General features: G+C 34.3%; 1 protein-coding gene across 1 annotated transcript in view; it reads right to left on the bottom strand.

Moving 5' to 3' along the window:
* The window catches only part of EFHC2 (EF-hand domain containing 2), a 231934-nt gene that overhangs the window by 43537 nt on the left and 163984 nt on the right, over nucleotides 1-24413 (bottom strand). The window contains exon 12 of the mRNA XM_043996895.1: nucleotides 158-355. Coding sequence (XP_043852830.1) covers nucleotides 158-355 — 198 coding nt within the window. The remainder of the gene's footprint in view (nucleotides 1-157; nucleotides 356-24413) is intronic.

Below are 24413 nucleotides of genomic sequence, written 5' to 3'. Positions count from 1 at the left end.
TAATAAACTCCTTGTGATTGGTTTAAGCTACTCCTTGAAGTCTTGGGCTTACTATTACCTGTTAAAAATGCAAAAAATCTTATGAATCCCTGTATCATTCCGGTTCAAAGAGGCTTAAGAATATTAATTAACATGAATAAAATATCCAAAGACTTACTTGGCCTGATCCTTGTATATGCACATAGCAACCATTTTGTCAAAAATCTCAAAGGTGTATTTTTTCAACTGTTCTTGAGCAAGTGAAAGAAGGAAAGTCAAATCAGCATCAGAGTCTTCTCTTACACTATAGTAACGTCCAATTGTCATAATCTCATGTTCTGCGAGTTTTCCATCTGTTATATTCAACATTACATCTCTGTAAAGAAAATTGCAAATTTTACCTATTATTCGCTTTTCATCAGATGTTTGGCTTCATTTTTTAGAGACAACAAAGCATCAGATTTTGAGTATTGTACTTTGAAAATGTTTTTGCTGTCAGCTTGGTGGCACAGTGGATAAAGCATTGGGCTTGGAATCAGGAAGATTCATCTTCTGAGTTTGAATCCAGCTTAAGACATTTACTAGCTATGTGATTGTGGGCAAATCACTTAACCCTATTTGCCTCAGTTCCTCATCTGTCAAATGAGCTGGAGAGGGAAATGGCAAACCGCTCCAGTATCTTTGCCAAGAAAATCCCAAAAGGGATCAGAAAGAAATGGATGTGACTAAAGCAACTGAACACTTTGAAGATGTTTTGCTGCCACTATGATATGTGTATGTATGTATGTATGTATGTATGTGTACATATATATATATATATATATGTATATGTGTGTGTGTGTGTGTGTATATCAGAAGAGCAGTAGATTCTGTGACTTGCACAGTTAAATGGAAGAAAGGAGAATATTTTCCTTCAATTTCTCCATCCATTTTAGGGAATAAGAAAACACTTCTAAAATACAAAAGCTATGTATACTGATTCCTTTATTTAAGTAGAATAATGCCCCAGTTATCCAAAAATCAGACTTTCAAAATCTCAGCATTGAGCTTGTCTGATACCTAACCAAGAATACGCTCTACAATACTATTAGCAAGTCATCACACAGCATCTGCTCCAAGTTTTTTTTATAATTCTAATTCTTATATATTTATTCAAGAAGATACTTTTAAAAGAGGATTTTTCAGTATTTTAAGGTCAAACTTTTTTAATATGTCTTAGTTTTTGCAGCTCATAGACATAGTAGCTATATAGTGCCTATTATGTAATATGATGCTGATTTCCCCATTATTTATGATTTTCCAAAAATGTGACACCCGAAACTAAACATTATACTCTATATTTGGTCCAATTAGGGCATAGGACAGAGGGATGACATTATTCCTCTTCTAATGTAGCATGTTCAATTTGACACATATTGAAATGAATTGAATTTTAACTTTAGTCTAGAATGTTAATATTTATCTTCACTTGATTTAATCTATTTACTTTTTTTGGATCATCACTATCATACAATGTATTAGCTATGATTCCCAGCTTTGTATCATCTGGAAAGGTATTGTTGTTTAGTTGTTTTTCAGTCATGTCTAACTTTGTTATCTCATTTGGGGTTTTCTTGAAAAAGATACTGAAGGGGTTTGCCATTTTCTTCTTGAATTCATATTTACAGATGAGGAAACTGAGGCAGTGTCTGGCCCAGGTCACACAGCTAGTAAATATCTGAGGTTGTATTTGAACTCAGAAAAATTAGTTCCTGACTCTCGGCCAAGTCCTCTATCCACTGCACCATCTAAGCTTTATCAAAATTCAACTTTGTTTTCTCACTGACAAATTATTTGATGACTACAAGGTCAAAGACAGAAACCTGGGATACTTCCCTAGATTCTTCATATTATATCAATTCATTAACAACTATCCTTTGGATCCAGTTATTTAACCATTTAGGAATCCAACAAGTGTTTATTCTGTTATTTCCATCTTGTCCACAAAGTTAAAGAGATTCTGTCAAATACTTTGTTAAAGTTTATTATGTTTATACCATTTCCCTGATCTACCAGTTTACTTACCAAAAACAAAAAAGAAAACACAACAAAAACCAAAAGAACAGGAAATTGGGTTAGTTTGGCATGGTTTGTCCTTAACTTTAAAAAATAAAATAAAACATGGTAGGTTTTTTGCAATGAGTAAATTTCTTTTTTTTCTTTTTTTTTTTGTGGGGCAATGGGGGTTAAGTGACTTGCCCAGGGTCACACAGCTAGTAAGTGTCAAGTGTCTGAGGCCAGATTTGAACTCAGGTACTCCTGAATCCAGGGCTGGTGCTTTATCCACTGCGCCACCTAACCGCCCCCAACAATGAGTAAATTTCTAAATAGTTTTTTTTAAAAAGTCACAAGTCACTCCTTTCATATAAGGTTCTAGAAGTCAGGCTCACTAGCTTATGATTTTTAATAATAATATCCAACATTTACTTATTGCTCACTATGTTCCATGTAGTGTGCTAAGCACTTTACAATTATTAACTCACTGGATCCTCACAACAACCCTAGGAAAGGTGGGTACTATTATTTTCTTCATTTTACAAATAAGAAAACTGAGGCTAAAAGAAGTTATTACTTCATCTTCTAACCATTTCAAAAAATCGGAAGATTTGCTTTTTACCTGTTCTGCAACAACTATCCTAGTTTCCAAAATCCTTCAAAAATCATGGATATTGGCCCAGAAATTACACCAATCAGTTTCTTTAATAACCTAGAATGTAGTTTATTTGGGCCTGGTGATTCAAATTCACCGAGAACAGGAAAATGCTTTCTTACAATATCCTTACTTATCTTCAATTTCAACCCTCTGTTAACCATTTCTATCATTCCCAAACCCCAAATCATCCTGAGAAGAGAAAACAAGCAAAAAAAGAGTTGAGAAATAGAAGTGATTTTCTACCATTCAAGACAGTCTAATCCTTTCTTTTTCTTAGGGTACGGGTTGACTGAATCAATCAATCAGCCCACTGAACTTAAAATAATTTCATTAATCAAAGGGAGAATATTTCAATGAAATCAAAGGCATTAAACAAATTGCAAAAAATCCTTAATTGACTCAGAAAGAGCAAAAGCCATTCATTGAAATGAAATGATGCTACACAGGAAGTGCATTAGGATTGGCTTATGTTACTCAGTCATGCCCTGTGAACCTTGTATACTATAGCAGGCTTGTAAGCATTTAATAGCAGGTCAGCTCAGTGATAGAAGCAGTTACAGCCAGGCCACCAAGAGGAAAATTCTTGGAGGAGAGAATATTCTTTGCCTGCCTCGTCCCACTATGACCAGCAGATAACTTTGTAAACTTCAAAATGTGGGAATATTTTAGACTTTTCATGGTTGTCCTAGCAGGGTTCCAAGGTCAGTTGATGGTGGCAATGTCCATATCAGGTGGTGAAGACAAACTGGACATTCTAAGGAAGGCAGCTTCAACTTTTTACAAGAAGCCCAGCAGAAAGGTGCACCATACCTAAGGAGAACATCATAAAGACTCCTCAGAAGAATAGAACTTCCATCCAAAAAGTATATGTGTTACCCCCTTTGCCACACACTCCTTTAAGCTTAAGCACACCTTCTTATGAACTCTATTTTACTTATGAGATAGTATGCCTTCAGTTTTGGGGGAATTTTTTTTTAACTAATTCTTCTTACTATATTAGTAAACACTCACTTCTAAAAGTCAGTTAGGTCTGGGTGGCTAAATGGCATTAACCATTAACTAATAATTACTGGAGAAAATGCACAGGTCTCATGACCTATATTTTTTTTTTGCTGGGCAATGAGGGTTAAGTGACTTGCCCAGGGTCACACAGCTACTTAAGTGTCAAGTGTCTGAAGTGGATTTGAACTCAGGTCCTCCTGAATCCAAGGCCAGTGCTTTATCCACTGCGCCACCTAGCTGCCTCATGACCTCCTCAGAGTTACCCCTATACCACTGAGGAAATAAGTTACCAGCAGCCATCTGGGGACCCAACTTGCCATGGCAAATGGGGGATCTGGTATAATAGTTTTGCCACTCCTCTTATTCCCAACATTGATGGAAAAATCCTTTTTGCCATTCTTGGTATTCATCAACAGACTCAGTTCATTGGACTTTTAATGGTCCTGATAAAATTCTTAGAGAACCATATTAATATTTTGTATACATCCTCTGAAGCTTGCCTTTAATTTCATTTTTATACATGTCTTTTTAAAATTAAATTTGGGGGGCATCTAGGTGGCGCAGTGGATAAAACACTGACCCTGGATTCAGGAGGTCCTGAGTTCAAATCCGGCCTCAGACACTTGATACTTACTAGCTGTGTGACCTTGGGCAAGTCACTTAACCCTCATTGCCCCACAAAAACAAAAAAACAACAAAAAAAATGAATTTGGTCACAATGCAGCCATGTCAGCATCTGTAAGTAGCTCCCTCTTTTATTTTTTCCATCTTAACAGTAATTTTTCCAATTACATGTAAATATGGTTTTCAACATTCATTTTTGTAAGATTTTGCGTTCCAAATTTTTCTTTCTCCCTGCCTCCCTTCTTTCCCGCCTGCCCAAAACAGCAAGCAATCTGATATAGGTTATATAGTACAATCTTGTTAAACATATTTCCACATTAGTCATATTGTAAAAGAAGAATCAGAAAAAAGGAAAAAACATGAGAAGGAAAAAACAAAACACACAGACAAAAAGGAAAATAGTATACTTCGATCTGTATTTAGATTCCATAGTTCTTTTCCTAGGTGTGGAGAACATTTTCCATCATATGAGTCTTTTGTAATTGTCGTGGATCACTGCTTTGCTGAGAAGGGCTAAGCCCGTCATAGTTGATCATTGCACAATGTTGATATTACTGTGTACAATGTTCTCCTGGTTCTAACTCAGAGTTATTTTGATTTGCATTTCTCTAATCAATAGTGATTAAGAGCATTCTTTCATATGACTATGGACAGCTTTAATTTCTTCATATGAAAACAGCCTATTCATATCCTTTGACCATTTCTCAAATGAGGAATGACTTGTATTCTTATAAATTTGACAGTTCTCTATACATTGGAGAAAGAAGCCTTTATCAGAAACACTGGCTATAAAAATTGTTTCCCAGCTTTCTGCTTTACTTCTAATTTTGATTGCATTGTTTGTGCAAAAACTTCTTAATTTAATGTAATAAAAATTATTCATTTTGCATGTCATAATATTCTCTATCCTTTTTTATCATAAATTCTTCCCTTCTCCATAGATCTGATAGGTAAACTATTCCTTGCTCTCCTAATTAGGTTATGGTATCACCCTTTATGTGTAAATTATGTATTGATTTTGACCTTATCTTGGTATACAGTGTGAGATGTTGGTCTATACCTAGTTTCTACCATACTATTTTCCTATTTTCCCAACAGTTTTTGTCATATAGTGAATTCTTATCCCAGAAGCTGGAGTTTTGAGGTCTTTCAAACAGTAGATTACTATAGTCATTTACTACTGTGTTTTGTGTACCTAACCTATTCCACTCATCTACCATCTTATTTCTTAGCCAGGATCAAATAGTTTTGATGATTGCTATTTTATAATATAGTTTTGGATCTGATATGGCTAGGACACCCTCCTCTGCTTTTTTTTTTTCATTAATTCCCCTGACATTCTTGAACTTTTGTTCTTTCAGATGAATTCTGTTATTATTTTGTCTAGCTCTATAAAACAAATTTTGGGTAGTTTGGTTGACATGGCACTAAATAAGTAAATTAATTTAGGTAGAATTTTCATTTTTATTATATTATCTCTGCCTACCCATGAGCAATTGATATTTTTCTAATTGTTTAGATCTGACTTTATGTTAAAAGTGATTTGTAATTATATTCATATAGTTCCTGGGTTTATTTTCACAGCTAGATTTCCAAATATTTTATATTGTCTACAGTTATTTTAAATGGAATTTCTCTTTCTATTTCTTGCTGTTGGATTTTGTTGGAAATACCGATTATTTGTTTGGGTTTATTTTATATCCACCAACTTTGCTAAAGTTGTTAATTGTTTCAACTAGGTTTTTAGTTGATTCTCTTGTGTTCTCTAAGTATACCATCGTATATCATCAGCAAAGAGGGATTGTTTTGTTTCTTCATTACCTATTCTAATTCCTTCAATTTCTTTTTCTTCTCTTATTTGTAAAGCTAACATTTCTAGTATAATATTGAATGATAGTGGTGATAATGGGCATCCCTTTTATATCCCTGATCTTACTGAGAAAACAACTCCCTCTTTTAGTCCTCATTGTAAGAGCTTCCCATGCAGACTTCTGGCCATGAGACCCTACCTATCCTTTCCTATGAATTTTACCTCTCCCTCCAATTGTAGAGTATATTTCAGTCTGTGTCTGGATTTCTGCTCCTTTTTAAACAAGAATTCCATGACTGAAGAGTCACTTGGCTCCAAGGAGGGGACCACTATGTCTTTAGCAATTATTTCTTCTTACTTGGTCAGAACTAGGTCCAGAATACCAGTTGCTCTAGTAACAACTTCACCTTTTGGAGATCAAAATTATTGTTAAAGAAATACACAGAATCATCAGTTATTCTGCTTTCTCATAAAGAAGTTTCCAGCAAATGCCTGGATAGTTGGCTTTCTTAGCCATCAAAATAACATGCTTTAATGCTAAGTTTCTTATTTAATCTCTCTTTCTGACCAAGTAACCTAAAGTACATCCTTATGCCAATATTGTTTCTGTTTCTCCTTCAACTGACTCTCATCCAAATTCTCTCTGTATTTTCCCTCTTATGTTACTGGATGTCCTCACAGAATTATTTCCTATTAATACTCAATGCCATTCTATATTGATGTTACAGTTAAAGTCTCTATTTCACTTCACTTATTTGGAATATTTTTACATTCTTATATAGATATCTTAGGCCATGAGCTTTATTGATGAATCTCTTCTTGAATATTATTTCCTGTGAATTCCTGAGAGACAAAAGCCTTCAATCAGAAGATAAAAGAAAAAGCCAGCAAGGTCTCCAAAATATCTGTTCACTATTAAATCTGATTTTACACAGAATTCTGTCAAAGAATAGAAAAAGACTGACAAAACCATGATTTTTTAACCAACAATATGTCAAAAGCAATAGATTGGGAGAGAGAGAAGAATGATATAAGAATGCTAAACAAAAGAGCCCCTCACAACAGCAAGAAAATTAAAATAAATATAAAAGTAAGGACTGACAAAAAGATAGGAGACTGGGAAAAAAAACGGACAAGATCCCTCAGATCATAAAAGCCCAGCATTCTAGAGCCCATCAATGCAGAGGCAGTTTTATATCCTTCAACAATATGTAAAGATACTGCTTCTTCTTGTTCAGTTGTTTAGTCATATCTGATTCTTTGTGACACCATGGACCATGGGATATTCTTGGCAAAGATACTGGAGTGCTTTGATATTTCCTTCTACAAAGGATTAAGGCAAAAAGAGGTTAAGTGACGTCCCAAGTATCACACAGCTAAATGTCTGAGGTTGGATTTGAACTCAGGTGTTCTTGACTCCAGGCTCAGTGTTCTATGAGTGCTAGTTACCTCCTAAAGATAATGTTTCACATGTAATCATTGATATTCATAAATATAACTGGAAGAAAGAATTAAAAGCAGAATAAATAGCTTACAACATGAAGCTGTAAACCTAACTCAAGTAATAAACCCCCTATACATTAGAATATAGCAATTAAGAAACTCCATGAGGTAACAAGAAATTTTAGAACAAAATTAAAAATTGGGAAAAAATAAAGCTATCTATTATTTTTTTAAAAACTAACCTGAAAAACACATCAGAGATAATCTAAAAATCATAAGACTCCCTAAAAGCCATGATTTTAAAAAATGGAAAAATCTGGACACTATCTTTCAAGAAATCATAAACATTGTTAGAACCAGAGGATAAAGCAGAGTTAGAAAGAATCCAATAATCACTTCCTAAAAGAAACCCCCAAAGGAGAAGTCCCAGGAATGTCATAGCCAAAATCTAGGCCCTGTATCCAGAGATGTCAAAGAAAGAAAACCTCCAAACAAACAAAAAGAGAGTCCATGGACCAAGAAACCATAGAGCAACCTAAGACTTGACAGCTCCTACTAAAATAAAAGGAGGTCTTGACTTACAAATAAGAATAATTCACTCTATGGTATCATCATGAGTATCATCATACAGGGAAGAAATAGGTATTTCAATTAATAAAGAACTTTCAAGAGTCTTATGAAAAGACAATAACTGAGTATAAACTAAAATTTTAATATGACTCAAGATAATAAGGAAAACAGCATTCTTGGTATATCTATTAAGCACCTAATATGTGCCAGACACTGTGCTAGGTGCTTTATAGACAGTCTCATTTGATCTTCACAACAACCCTGAGAGGTAAGTGCTATTAATTTCTCCATTTTACAAATGAGGAAACTGTGGCAAACAAGATAGCTAGTGTCTGAGGCCAGATTTGAACTCAATTCTTCCTAACTACAGGCTTGGTGCTCCACCTAGATGAAATTTAGAAAGGTGAATTTATTTGAGCAATTGGAATGGGTTCTATGAGGAAGAAAAACATTATATTAGGGAAAAAAAGAAGCAAGGGTCCTTAAATCTTAAAGCCATCAAAGGGTATTGATAGAATTAATTAAGAAAACCAGAGAACCTAGGAATCGATTGTTTCTCTTCTGACAATTTTAGGAGGACACATAAGGGACACACTACATATTAGTTCAGAAGAAAGACAAAGGGTATAGAACTTACTATTCTTCCTAATTGAAGTGTGTGAGAAGGTTATCTAAAAATGAAGGAAGGGATGGGGGCAAAGTAGGTATCAGATGAACTTCACTATTATCTAAACCAGATGGTGGTTTGAGTATTCCCCACCCTTCCCCCACTACAAGAGTTTGAAGAAATAAAAAAACTCAATGGGGAAACATTGGTTGGAGATGTGGAAGGGGGTGCAGTTTTTTTTAAAGGTAATACTAGAGAGGGATATAAGCAAATGAATTCCCTGATCCTTAAATAGGTATTTTAAGTGATAGATGAAGAAGAGGAGAGAAGAGAATGTAACTGGAAACTAAGGGAATTACCATTAATTTGAAAATGACTGAATAAGTTTTGATATATGAATGTAATAGAATATTATTGTGTCATAGAAAATTATGAAAGATATGATTTTAGAAAATTCTGGGAAGCAATAACTGATAAGCACATCAGGAGAACAAATCATATGACAACAATATTGTAAAAAAAAAAAACACCTTAATAGTAATTGAAAGACAAGATCTATTATCACAGAAATAACCAAACATATCTCCAGAGAATGTATCTGATTAAGTGTGTTACCCACCTCCTAACAAATGATGGAAATAAGGTGTGGAAGAAGACAAACATTTTCATACATGACCATTGTGTGAATTTGTTTTTCTTGACTATGCTTATCTGTTACAAGATTTTTTTTCTGTTTTTAATTGTGGGGTGGGGTGGGGAGGCATTGTAGACGTCTAGGGGGCAGGGTAACTATGATGGTGTCCAAAAAAGAAGAAAATTAAAAAGTGGGTCAATGAAACATTTTTAATTCACAAAATATATAGAAAGTAATTTAGAGTTTGAAAAAAAGGAGTTGAATTTATTATATACTTTTTAAAAAGAAAGCAATAAAGACCAGATATCCATGATTTCACGTATAATTTTTTGTGATCTACTTTGTATGTGGAAATGCTCTTTTATGTCTTTGTTAAGTTCATAATTAAAAAAAAAATTTAAACAATAAAAACATTCTTTTATGTCCTAGCATATGATCATTTTTTAAAGGTTCCACAGGAAGATGATTAATATGTATATTTTAATACTCCCATTCAAAATTGGCTTCGTATCAATTAAATCTATTTTTTCCAATCAACTTCCATACTTCCAATCAGTCTTATACTTTCCATCTTGTTTAACTTTCTATTGGATTAATTTAACTCTAAGAAAGAATAGTTTAACGATAAGAAAGAAATATTAGAGTCTTCCTTTATTATTGTGTCACTTTCAGTGTCTTTTTGGAATTCACCTAGCCTTCTTTTAAGAACTTCTTATATGATTTGTTGTATATATTTATTAGGGTTTTTAAAATTGTTCCTAAAGCCAAGTATTACACAGTTTCCTGTTCTTGTTTGACATTATTAATTTTTATTGATGCCTTGTCTGAAAACATGGCCACAATTCCTAGTTTTTAGCATTGCCTAGAGCATAAAAGATACTTTATCGTCTCATTTCACTCTGGTTTTTATGTTTATATGTTTTACATGTATGTCCTGTATTCATGAAATTGTTGGCTTTTTTGGTAATAAGTCCTGTATTCTCTTTATATAGGGGGGATTTAATCCGTTCATATTTAGGGTTATAATTGTTAAATTTTAAAAAATGTCTTCCATTAAATTATATATGATATAGCATTTGTATCTTATATATGCAAATCAATATATACCTAGAAGTTTAGCTATTTAGAGATATATACATGATAGCTAATAAATGGTAGATAGCCGACAGATAGAAGATAGATGGCACAGATTAGATAGATAATTTGCCTCCTCTAAGTCACCATAAGTCTATATGGTTTGTTTCATTTGTACCAATTTGACCCTTTAAATTCCTGTTTTTAGAATGGTAATTCTCTCTCTCTCTCCCCCTTTTCTTTCTTTCTCCTGCTTTTCTATTGTTCTACCTTTCCTCTTAGCTAACTGCAAAACTAATCCTCTCATTCCTGGTCCCAACTTCTTCTATTCTCTTAATTTCAGTGATATAAATTAGCAATGCCCATTTACAAGAATTTTTATTACATCTTTCTTATTATTTTACTCTTCTAGGGTATCCAAGAATCAGCAAAGTATATTTTTAATACAGAGTGTAGTGGGAAAGCCTCTGTAACCCAAGTCTGAAGAACCCAATCCTTTTCTTCACCATTGTTTGTCATTGTTTGTTCTAATTGACCTTTGAGGTGTTGTACAACTCTAGAGCAAGGATTTTAAGTTCCTAAGAATGAGCTTAGCTGAAAGAAATTATTTTCCTCTAGTGTCCAACCTCACCCACACCCAACTATGAATTGTATGCATGCAGGACCCTTGTCTTACCCTTTTCCCCACTGTGGCATCGCCTCAGGCTATTTACTATCTTCTCCATGGAAAGTGAGACCCTTGAACACAAAACAGTGCCTTTCTTTGTATCCCCAGAGTTTAGCTCAGTACTTGGCATCAAAAGTGTTTGATGACAGACTGAAAAACTGTCAAGAACCATTTTCATTCTGTTCTCTGTGATATGCTCTCTAGCGTTTTGTTGTTACTTTCTTAGGACCCCAAAAGAAAGTGGTTAAATTAAGATTGTCTCGCCTCTCTCCCCTTTTTAGCCCTGACTGACCATCACCATCTCACCTTGTCTTGGAAAAATTCTTCAGCATTATCACACCACCAAAAACATTGATTTGCTAATGAAAAGACAAAACTTTTTCAATCACAAAATATGAATTCACTTTTCCCTAATTCTTTCCCTTATATCTTTTGCTCCTTAGATTTTTTAGCCCCCAATGTTCTTTTCCTTCTAAATGTCTTTCAGCTAATGCAAGTTATTATTGTTATTATTATTTTTTTTTTTAGGCAATGGGGGTTAAGTGACTTGCCCAGGGTCACACAGCTAGTAAGTGTCAAGGGTCTGAGGCCAGATTTGAACTCAGGTACTCCTGAATCCAGGGCCAGTGCTTTAACCACCGCGCCATCTAGCTGCCCCTGCAAGTTATTTTTTAAATGAAAAGCAAAAGATAGAACCCCAATCAAAACAAAATAAAACAACTCCATCACACCACACTCATGGCTTTGTGTTGCGCTAGTCACATGAAAACAAACATTTTATTTTTTAGGCTTTCATACACTATCTAAAAGTTTATAACAACTTTCTTTATTTGGTCAGTTTGTGAATTTAATACCCTTCTTCACCTCTGTGTTATTGTCTTGATGTCATGATTTAAAGTATTCCTGTTTTGGAATATTCATTTCTTATGCATAGGTTCAGCTTTGCCAAGTATGTGATTTCATGGTACAAACTGGTGTTAGTTTGTTTTTTAATATCCTGTTGCAATTTTTCTTTCAATTTCTTGTAAACAAGAAATAAAGAGTCCTGTATTATTCTGACTGATTGTCCTTGAAATAGGAAAAATTTTCCCCCTCCTTCCTACAAAATTTGATGTTTGGTGTGATGCTATAATTTTTGAGGAAGAATTAAACTCCAGGTTTCTTTCTATTGGTTTTCTGTTCATTCTCTTATTCTGTAGTTTGCTGTCTGTTTCCAATATTTATGAGCAACTTTCCTGTATAATTTCCTGGGTTATGGCATTTAAGTATTTCACTGTTTTCTAAAACATTCATTTTCCTTAGATTTACATTTGCCCCTTGTCTTCGAGTTCCCAGAATGGTACAGAGAAAACCTCATCGGTTCTGGAGTCTAAAGGACTTTCCTTCAAATCCTGCCTCTGATATTTACTGTCTGTATGGCCTTTAATAAGATACTTAAATTTCATAGAGTACAGTTTCTTCCTTTGTAAAATAAGCAGGTTAGAATACACGGTCTCTGAGGTTGCTTTCACTTCTAGATCTATGATCCATAAAATTTTACAGAGTAGTAAGGTATTCTTCCAATTTTATTGTCTTTTGATTTTGTTCAATGGATTTGCCTTCTGCTTCTATATTTTGGCATGGAAATTCTGTCATTCTCTTTTTGAGAGAAGCAATTTTTTAGACTGTCTCTCTGTGCTTTGTTCTAAATTCTCTTCTCTCTTGTTAGTTTCTTTTCCATAAGCTTTAATTTTTGTCCTTCATTCCTTTAATATTTTTGCTTTTTATTGTTTTTATTGTTCTGAATATGTCTGGAGATCCTTGGAGTTTGCTACATCATCATTTCTGGGGCTTTGCAGATTTTTTTATAATAGTTTCACCTTCCTCAATAAATTTTTATTCAATTTCCTTTGTTCCTTTGTCATGTCATGTCTTAGATCGTTCATTTCTCCTCCTCAATTAATTAGCATTCATCTCTCTCTGTCAGTAAACCTGTTGGTCTGTCAATGCTGCCTTTCCAAACTTCTTACAGTCAGATCCCTTCTATCACATAGGCCAGATCTTTTGTGCCCCTCCCAAAACATTTGTTAACTGTTCTGTGTCCTCTCATATGACTGGAGTTAAGATGTGGCCTCAAGATGTGAAGGTGGCCAGTTGGGACACTAGCAAAAGTAGTCTCAGAAAGGTCCTTGTATTAATAAATGAATGAAAGTGTATTTATTAAGCACTTAAGGTATACTAATCATTGTGCCAAGTACTGGAGATACAAATAGAAAAAAATGAGACAATCCTTGTTCTCAAGGTGTCCACACGCTAATCCAGAAAGACAACTCATAGAACAAAGTTTAACTACCAGGCAGATGGCAAGGCCTGGAGGTCCTAAATATTTAGCAGTAGGGTGGGTGATCCAGGGATTCTTTTCAACTTTAAGAAGGTCAGATGCCAGTGGCAGGGATAAAAGTAAAGGATATAGTAAGGCTATCGAAGCTATTTGAGTAGTCAATCAGTTCTATTGGTGTGTTCTGGGAAGGTCAGGGCCCAGCGGAAAGTGGGAGAAGGGAAGGGTCAGGAGGGCACCTTCTGGGATGGGACTTCTTGGGCCTATTCTCTTTGTTTCCCATTTCTACTCTTCTGCCTCCCTCTCCCTGTTTGTTATTGATTATTTCAATCTGTAGACCTATACTAAGAGAATATTCATGAAAAATTTGGGGAAAGGGGCAGCTAGGTGGCACAGTGGATAGAGCACCAGTCCTGGAGTCAGGAGGACCTGAGTTCAAATCCAGCCTCAGACACTTAACACTTACTAGCTGTGTGACCCTGGGCAAGTCACTTAACCCCAAATGCCTCACTAAAAAAAAAAATTGGGGAAAGCCCCACAGGGAAATGATGAGAGGCAATTCTTAGTTGCCTTTGCATTTAGGTCTTTATGCCCCCTTTCCCTCATTCTTTGTGTTAACCTATTTCCTCTATATGGTATTAAATAGTTAGCTATAAAAACTTTTTTTTCTAGACCCCTCCATCCTCCAAAAATATATAAATATAAATATAAATATAAATATAAATATATTTTGGCGGATGGAAGGGCCTAGAAAAATATTATCTATATCTATATCTATATATATTTTTTTACTGGGTTCCACACTCATCCATAGCCACTCCCTTTCCTTCCTCATCCCATTTCCAATCTAGAGTCTTGGGGCAGGTCTGACTCACAGGCTTCAACCTTTCCTGAAAGCAAAGTCCTTGCATATTGTTAATATATTAAGTGTTAAAAGAACCTTGCCTAAGAGTACAATCACCAGAAGAAATGCAAGGGCCACCTGGGCCAGGACAGTGATAGACTGGGAAACAGAGCATGGTAGCACCAGGAATGTTGGATGGTGAGTTGGTGTTTAGACATTTTTTTAAAATATAAGAATTACCTAATAGCTGTTTTCCTACAGTCTGTGGGAATGGGGGGTGGGTCTTTCTTATGTATTTGGAGAGGGAGAAGTTCTAGGGGAACTCTCACTCAGCCATCTTCCCAGGATTCCTGTGAGCATTCATTTTTGATAACTCTCTTTGAAAGCTACAGCAATTTAAGCTTGATGTAAGGAAAAACTTACAAATTGGAATAAACTATCTCAGGAAGTGTTCAGTTCCCCCTTACTGAAGGACTTAACTAAAGGCTTGTATCACCAATTGCCAGTGATATTAGAGAGGTGTTTCTTCTTCATATGACCTATGAGGTTCTTTCCAACTCTTAAGTAATGTGGATCTGCATGAATCTACCTATTATTCAGCCACTCTACAATGATTTCATCATTTTAAAATAATTTTTCACCAATTCATTTTTGAGGAGGTATCTCAAAGTTGCTTTATTATCATTACTTAGATGATTAGTGAGGATTGATTAGCATTTTTCAAGTGTTTATTAGCAATCTAAATTATCCATTCATATCTTTTCACCATATATCCTTCAGACCTCTCTTTTGCTTTTGAATCTTTTAACAGCACATCATAAATATTAAATGTTGAGCTTTTAATCTATTGTATTTTTCAAAACTATTTTACCAATATCTTTTTATTATATTTAATTTTAAAATTTTTTATATTATTTATATATTTGGGTTTTAATTTATATATTATTTCATCATATTTTTAGTATTCTGTTTTATTGTTGCTGTTGTATAAAATCCCAGTAACCAAAAGAACCTTAGAAGCCATCTAATACAATCCAAAATATAGAAGACTCTACAACATAATGGTCCTCTAGCCTTTCCTTGAAGATTTCTACTGAGGGAGAACTCACTACTTTTTATGACAGTGCATTCCATTTCTAGAGAACTCATTATTTATATCATTAAGTCTTCCTCTCCATGGTTCCAGTTCTGCTCTCTGGCCAACCAAAACAAGCTTAATCCCGTTTTGACGGGTGATGTCGCTATAAGAATTTAAGAAATATATACAGCTAGGTCCCGATTAGTTCAAATAAAGAATGCCCTGGAGTGGTCCCATTATTCAAATTCTCACTGTATATTTATATTGGATTTGAACCAATTACCATATTTAATATAACTATAACTTCAAATAATGTGGATTTGAATACACATGATCATTTCAGAGGATCCTTTATTGCACTAATGGAGACCAACTGTAAAGTTTATTGTTAGGATCATGCATCTTTTCCACAGTAGCTAAAAATTGTAACTAAATTAAAATCAATTTGTTATTGGTTAGGTTCTACTATTTTTCATTTAAATGTGAGCTGAAACTTGTCAAAACTCTGGAGACATGCAATCAAAATCCCAAAAAAGGTGCTCTTTGTTCTGCAGACATAATTACACACATATGATATCTTTGAAATGTTTGCTAGTTTTGTTTGATGAGAAAGATAAATGGAATTTTTAAAAAACACCATGTGCTAGAATACACATTTAAAGTTAATGCCAAGACAGCATGAAACCACATCTAAATCACTTTATTGAAAATAAATAGCAGACTTTTTTTTTGCCCTTTTAAAAATTACATTAGAAAAAATCACTCTTCACTGAAGCCCTGTTCTGATGCCTCATGTGGTGTAGAGATCTTGAAGGTTAGGCCAGCAGAATGTAGCTTGGCAGGTCTCATTATTTACTGTTATAACCATATTTTTATAGGGGTTTTTTGTTTGTATTTTGTATTATAATGAAAGTTTTTCTGATGTTAAGCCATCATGGTGTATCTAGTATCTTGGTTGGCTACAATAAAAATTTTTCAAAAATCTATTACTGCATTCTGTTCAATAAAATTTTATTTTGTATTTCTACATCTATTTTCATAAAGGAAACTAATTTACAATTTTTAAGTGTTCTCTTTGTCAAGTTTGAAAATCAACACCATATTGACCTCATAAAGTGGACAGGGGCAGCATTTCATTTTTCTCATGTGCATGATGACCTATATAATACAGGAATTATTCTTTTGAGGTTGAAAAAAAATTACCCTTCGAATCCATTTGGTACTAATATTATTGAAGAGTAAATACAATGATAAATTATCTTCTTTCTTCCTCCAAAGCTGGTTTCCATAAATTATTGATTTCTTGTTGTATCATTTGGCAATTTAAAATTTATAAACAACCATCCATTTTAAGTTCTATAATTTACTGGCATACAACTTTTTTTAATATGTCCTGAAATAGTCTTTATTTTGTATTTACTGTAATTTCTCTGTTTTAATTTGTCATTTTGTTGATTGAATTTTCTCTTAGTCATGTGGTAAGGGTTCTCAATTTTAGTGGTCTTTTTGAAAAAACAGTACTTGATCTTATTTATCAATTTAATTGTTTCACTTTCTATTCTATATATATATTTCTTAATGACTTTATTATCTTTTTATAAACCTTCCTTTAGACAATTTCTGTTTTTTATTTCAGGTATTGTTATATGTTGACTTACTCAATTTATTTTACTTTTTACTCTTATAAATATGTAGTTACAATGACAATTTTATCTTAAGAGCTGTTGTTTGGTCAGATTTTGATGTGTAGTAGTGTTAGCAGCAGCAGCAGCAGCAGCAATAGTAGTAGTAGTCATTGTCCTAGTAGCAGCAGCAGTAGTAGCAGCAGCAGCAGGAGCACTAGTAGTATTAGTGGTAGTAATAATAGAAAAATGCAATCATTTTTCTCAATTCTTTTAAAATCCAATTATTGTAAAGTAGATTGTCTTTAGTTTCCATGTAACTTAGGATCTTTTCCCCAAATTATTTTTCTAATTTATTGCATTTTAGACTGAAAATACAAAATGTATACTTTCTGCCATTTTAAATTTAATATGCATTTCTGTATAAACTTAAATATGATTTACTTTTGTTGAGGTTTCATTTGTACTTGAGAAGAAAATGCATTCCCTGCTTTTATAGCTTCTTTCCATACTACGTTATTCCCAGGTATTAAGCAGTTCAGGTTTGTGTTTTCTTTGTTGTTCTTTTTATTTGATTTGTTCCATTCTGATAAGGGAATGTTGAAATGCTTTGCTCCTATTTCTGTATACTTCCATTACCATTGTTATTTTGTTGTTTCACTGTCAAATTGGTGCATATAAATTTTAAATTATTAAATATTTGTGATTCATTATTCCATTGATGTAGTCATTAGCTATCAATTTCAAGATTTTCTAGCTTGAATTCTACTTTACCAGATATCATTAATGCTCCTATTTTCCTCATATCTTATTAATAAACAAGTAAACTTTTTTATCAATAAGCATATACATATAAATACATATATATGCAGTGATCTCTTTGTCCTTTTGTGAATATATATTTAAGACAAATTCTTATTTGATTGTTTTTATTAATTCCAAAAGCTCATACAGGAGTTGTTTTTTAAAATTTTGTCTTAATTTTAACTGGTGATTAAAATATATTATTTTTGTTAAGAAATTTTTTTATTTTAAAGCTTCCTGTTAGTCTAATTGTAGATTTTTACTGAAAAATACTTCAATGCTTTATTGATCTTTGAAGGAAATTATTTTATTTTCAAGCAATATGGTCATGTTTGGAGGCTATGTAATTTAGACATTTAACATACATTTTTAAAAATCTTTGAATATTGTCTGGTTCTGTCTTTTTTCTCATGTTTTTGAGAAATTCAATGATGTTTTATTTGGTATACTTTTATGTACCTTTTTTTCTTTTTTAAAGCTTAGAGTTTGTTCTTTATCCCCCCATAATTCTGAAATTCAAAAAAATATTGCTGTCAAGACTTTAAATCAAAATTTCTCTATTCTAGGATCCTGTGTATTCACTTCACATGAGGAGTGTGAACTGTTTTTGGCCACCTGGAAAATTGTCTTTAATTAAGACCTCAAACATGGTGTCTAGGTTTTTGCCCCCCTTCTCTGTGATTTTTGGCATTTCAGCTAAGGTAAGGCTTATATCTATCTAATGATCCTTCATTAATTGCCTTCAATTTCTGCTATATTCTGGGTTTATTCTTCAATTTTATTTTCATTATCAATTCATCTTTGCTCTATTTAATTTGGTCAGTTTGTCATATCTAATGATGTCTTTAGTTCTTGGATAATACTCTGTATTTTGCTAATTTGTTCAACTCAATTCAACAAACATTTACTAAATGGCCTGATATAAATATATATGTACATATGTATATATATGCATATATACATACACACACACACACACACACACACACACATATATATATATATCATACATATACACACACACATACATTTACATTCTCCTGGGTACAAGGCAAAAAGAAAACAGCCTTTACTGTCAAGAAGATCACATTCTGTGAGGTGCACAGATGGAATTATAAAGCATAGACAAAGTAATGCAAAGATATTTCTAGAGGGAGAAAGCATCAATAAAGATGATGGTCAGGAAAGATCTAGCAGGTGACAAAGGAAGACATGGAATCTAAGAGTGGATGTGAGAAAAGAGTGCATTCCAGATGGAGTGGGACCACTTGTCCCAAGACACAGGGTTCCCTTCAATTGGTCCATGGGGATAAGGCTAAGGAGTCTACCCAAGCTACCTGGAGCTAGTGTTCTGTCAGCCTCTGTCTATATTCATGTGGCTTTCTCATCCCCTAAGGACATAGAAAGAACTGCCCAAGCAGAGTCACTGTGCTTCAGACTTGGTAAGATGCTCCAAGGCCTCAGTAGTTACCCAGGTGACCAGACATATATCTATAAGGAGAGAAGGGGGAGGGGGACTGCATTACAGATCAGGTCATAGTGACTGAGGGTTTAGTAGATAGGACAGAGAAATATATGAAAGATGAAGGATAAGAAATCAACCCTAAGAAAATCCAAGGTTCAGCCTACTCAATCAAATTTTAGGGAATGGCTAGTATACAGAGAAACACTGAAATGGTCACAGCATTGGGAGAGTATCAGGATTCACTGTGGCACTAGAATGGGCTATATAGAGTCTTGCTCTTTTCGCCTTTTTAAAAATTTTCCCTTTACTATGTTTCCTCTTCAGAGTTGCCTATGTCAAGCTTCTCACCTCTCTGAGTTTAGAGTTTTCTAAGAAAAGTCTTAAGACCATTTAAATAGTGAAGTGTCCTCTAGAAAGGTACTAGGATCTTGCCACCAGTGGGTGAGATATGGTAGTAGTTTCTACTTGGCTTCTTGCTATATAGACTAGGATAGATTTGCTTCTTTATTTTTTTTTCTTATCCTAACAAGTAGAGCAGCTATCTCTGAAATCTGATTGGTCCAGTGGGCCAAAGCCCAAGCCCTTAAAGCAGTTTACTACAAAAAGTCTTGAAACATAAAAAGTAAGTGTCCCTCAGACTTGGAAAATATACCCCTGCTGTGAGTCACCACATGAACCTAACTCAATACAATCTGCTGACCAGTTCTGTTTCTGTATGAAGATGAAGGGAACCACAGCTACCTGAAGCAATGTTGTATCATTTTTTAATAGTCCTTCCATGCTCTGGTAAAGTGGACTTCCTTTTGTTAAATGTTAGATGACATTCAAAAGTCTCATTTCACACTAATCCTAAAACTGAACCACTGGAGCAGCCTAAGTCAGACTTGGCTTGTGACATTTGGTTAGCTCAGTGGTTGCTGGAAACCAAAGCTATGGAGGTTAACTTGGTATTGGCTAGATGCTGGAACTTGGGTGACCATAAGGAATCAGCCCGACATTTGCTGAATCAATGGTGACTGAAGCACATAGTTATAGAAGGAAGTGACCAGTGTGATAACTGCAATAGATCAGAGGAATGCATGTGGATGTAGGCGGCTCAAAGTTTGCAATCTGAAATTGTATGGATGGGGGGTGGGGAAGGAGAGTGTTGCTTTTGGTGGATGGAGGGAAAGAATGGAGAAGACCACCTGTATCATTTTGGGGAACTGAAAATGGGGGAAATAGGTAGAGAAAAGAAGGTGGAGGGTGGGTGCCCTATAATAAGGGGAAAGGATGAAATACCAGGCTGGTTCAAGTGAAGGGACAGGCACAATGAGACTTCAAGCAATGGCTATGGGCCCCAGTCTAAGCAGTCACAGCGATGGAATGTGAAGGCTATGGCCCTGCTTGGGCTACAAGTCAGGTGCTGAATTGAAGATAAAAGAATCAACATAGATGCTGGGGCAGCAGCAGGGATGCCAGCAGGATCTGGGGGTGGTAGAATTGGCAGCAGGGGCAAGAATAATGTCTCCTTTTCTACAGGAGATTTTCAAAAATCTTATATTTTCTTTTTATTGCAGGGGTGGGAGTGTAGGAGGTCCAAGGTTTTTTTTGTATTGAGGGTGGGAAATAGGGGCAAAGTTAGTTTCTCTGTTCCCTTTAACTCTGTTAGTTTACTGTAAATCTTTACAGGTACATCTTGATTCACAAAATGGATGTGTTTAGGAAAATTTTTATGTGACTCTAATGTTTATAAATCAAGACTTATTTTCCCAATTCTTTTGCATTACTATCATTTACAAGATATTACATCTTATATTACTGATTTATCTTCTACTAGCAGTGGAACTGAAGACATTAGTTTTCAATTGTTTTGCCTTTTTACCAACTAGTCAAAGATACAAGAGAAAACAAATGTTTCAGGGGAACCTGTAAAATTTCACATAATTCTGCAATGAATCCTTTAGAAAACAGAAAAATCCTTTTTGTAATGCAAAAATCATTACCTAATTTATCTGTTTTGTAAATTCATTTGTTTTTTAAGAGTTGGGTACAATTTATATTCTGAGTTGTGGACCTTGTTTCCTAATCCCAATTGTATGTAAGCAGCTTTTAGCATTCCATAATAGCAGCTAATTTCATTTCATGGCAAATAATAAAGCCTTTACCCCTTGTACACCTAATGGAATGTCCATGCTAATTTCAATGCAATGCTTTTAAAATTCCATTGTGTGTTTGTGTACCTTCAGTATTGTTCCACGGTTCCATTAGTCAGTGTATCCAAATGTAATAGGAAACTCTTGTAGTTAACAAACCCTTGCAGTGCATTATGAAACAAGCTCTTCACAAAGAGACCATTTACAAAGCAATTTTCTATGAAATTGTTTAAAATGCCTTACAAGTCTGGTACAGGCTTCTACAATATGCATTTAAACGAGCTAAGGCAATAATCCTTAATGTCAGTGCTAACCTGGAACGACTGTTTGGGGGGGTTCACATACTAATTTCAGAAAATTGATGCCTGGATGTTAGCAATGGGCAGTGGTGAGGAGAACATTCTTTACAGAATGGCATGAACAAGGTTCATAGATTGGATTTATACTTCTTTTATATTCCCTGCTGTCTAGCGATAGATAGATAGATAGATAGATAGATAGATAGATAGATAGATAGATAGATAGATAGATAGATAGATAGATAGATAGATACATAGATACATAGATACATAGATACATAGATACATAGATACATAGATACATAGATACATAGATACATAGATGATAGACAGACAGATACATAGATGATAGACAGACAGATACATAGATGATAGACAGATATATAAATGATAGATAGAAAGATATAGATGATAGACAGAGATAGATACAGAGATAGATAACACTATCTATAGAGATAGATCTATCTTTAAATATATCATTATCTATATATCCCTATTATGTCTAGAGCTACATGTTTAACAATACCACTACTAGCCCTATAACTCAAAGAGGTCAAAGGAAGAAGAAAAGGCACCATAGGTAAAAAAAAAAAAATACTTATGTAAGCACTTTTTGTTATACCAAAGAACTAGAAACTAAGGAGATCCCAACAATGGGTACTAGCTAAAGAAATTATAGCATATTCTTTTCCAAGGCCATCATCTTTCAATTAGCTACATTCTCCTCCCTTCTCCATACTCACTCTGCACTGTCCTTTCCAGTCCCTTCCCCTCTTATCCTGTCTCTGATCTCACCCTACAAAGTCTCGGCCTTGTATTGAGAACCATGTGTTGTCTTCATTCCTACTCACATGCCACTGAACAAAGCTACAGAAAATCACCCAACCAGATTGACTGGGTCCATCATAAATCTATGCTCCATAATATGAACTGGGCCCTCGACGCTGTAAAACATTCCTTTTACACCTCCCAAATTTAATTATGGATTAACCGTAGGTCTTCTAAACCTTTTTATGCCTTTTCAAACCTCCCATGTCTCCCTTTTCCCCACCCTTCTGACTGAAATAACTGAAAAAACAATTCCATCACAGAGAATTCCCTCCTCTCGTTCCTTCTGATAGATTTATGGTGCCTTCTGCCACTATTTTCCTCTTCATGCCTGTCTCACATAAAAAGGTGGCCCTTCTCCTTGCCTAGGCAAACCCATCTGTCTGCACAAGTGATCCCATTCCACCCCATCTCCTCTACTGGATCGTCTTCTCTATAATCCCCATTCTCTAACTTAACATCTCTCCCCATGGATGTGACCAATGTGCAGATTTTTTTTTCTTGGACTATATTTATTTGTTACAAGGGAGGACTATTATTTTTATAAATCTGGGCAGGAGATTTTGAGGATAAGAAGGGGGTGATAGTGATGGTGAAAAAAGCTAAGAAATCGAATAGCGTCATTAAAGCATTTTAATGTATAGAAAAAAACAAGGAATTTCAGAGGAAAATCCATATAAAAATGGTGCCTTTGGAACTAACATATTGAATTTAATCTGAAACTAACATATTGAATTATATACTTTCAAAACACCATAATGAACAGATTTACAGTTTTCATATATAATCCTGTTTTTATGTTCTTTATATATGGAAATGTTTGTTAAATTCAGAATAATAAAAAAGGAAATATTGATTAGAAGAATGAATAAAATATCTCCTATCAAAAACAACTAACTTGGACAACAAAAGGAAGAGAAATAATTTAAGAATCACTAGGCTTCTTTTAAAAAAAAAAGTAATAAACACTTTTATTTATAGTTTTAGGTTCCAATTTTTATCCCTCATTCCCTCCCTGTCCGCTACCTTCACTGAGGCAGTAAGCAATCAGATACAGTAAAAAAAAAAAAAAAAAAAAAAAAAGATCATTTTTTAAACTATCCCTGAGTATTAGAATTGGTGAGTAAAATAAAAATAAAATCTGTAAGTCATCCCAGGAAGATATGTCAAACTGAGCATGCCTAGAAATGACATACACAAAATCCAAAGTTCATAGTGTGTCAAGATAATGGAATGTGATAGATGAGATTTAGCAGATACTCGGCAGCCCACCTGGAGATTAATTTAAGATGAATGGACTACTGGCTGACTTCTAGTTAAGCATATCTGGCTGGTACTTAAGGGTACTTAAGAAAGCATGGTTCTCAGAAGCTGGAAAAACTTTGAACTTTGAATTTGAATGACATTAGCCAATTGGCTTGAAGAACCTCCCATTTCTGGGAGGGGAACATGAAGCAGGAAAGAGACACTGGCAAGGCGGTTTGCTCTCTTTGGCTGAGAGACATCGGCGTGGTGGCAGGAAACTTCACAGGGGAGTTTAGGAAGGCAAGGATTTCAGGCTATAAGAAATCTGTTCTCAATCTTTCTCTTTCTTTTACTATCTTTCAATAAACCCTTTAAAAAACCTAAACTTGTTTATTAGTATTTTAGTCAGTTTCCCACCAAAACTGGGGGGACAGATTAGAACCCACATTTAGAAATTTAAATTACACAATAGGTCAAAGAAAAATACTATAAGCATCCATGAAAAATAAGATGATTACAATCAGGATCATACAAAACATACATCAATTACAATCAAGGAAAGAAAAACTTGAAACAATATACCATTACCACCACCACCACCCCCCAATAAAAAGAAAAACCAAAACCAAAAGAAAAAAGTGTACTACTGCAAAACATTATAATTCTATAGCAAA

This window comes from Dromiciops gliroides, chromosome 3 (genome assembly GCF_019393635.1).
Source record: "Dromiciops gliroides isolate mDroGli1 chromosome 3, mDroGli1.pri, whole genome shotgun sequence".
Classification (NCBI taxonomy): Eukaryota; Metazoa; Chordata; class Mammalia; order Microbiotheria; family Microbiotheriidae; genus Dromiciops; species Dromiciops gliroides.
This window is presented reverse-complemented; position numbering and strand designations above follow the sequence as displayed.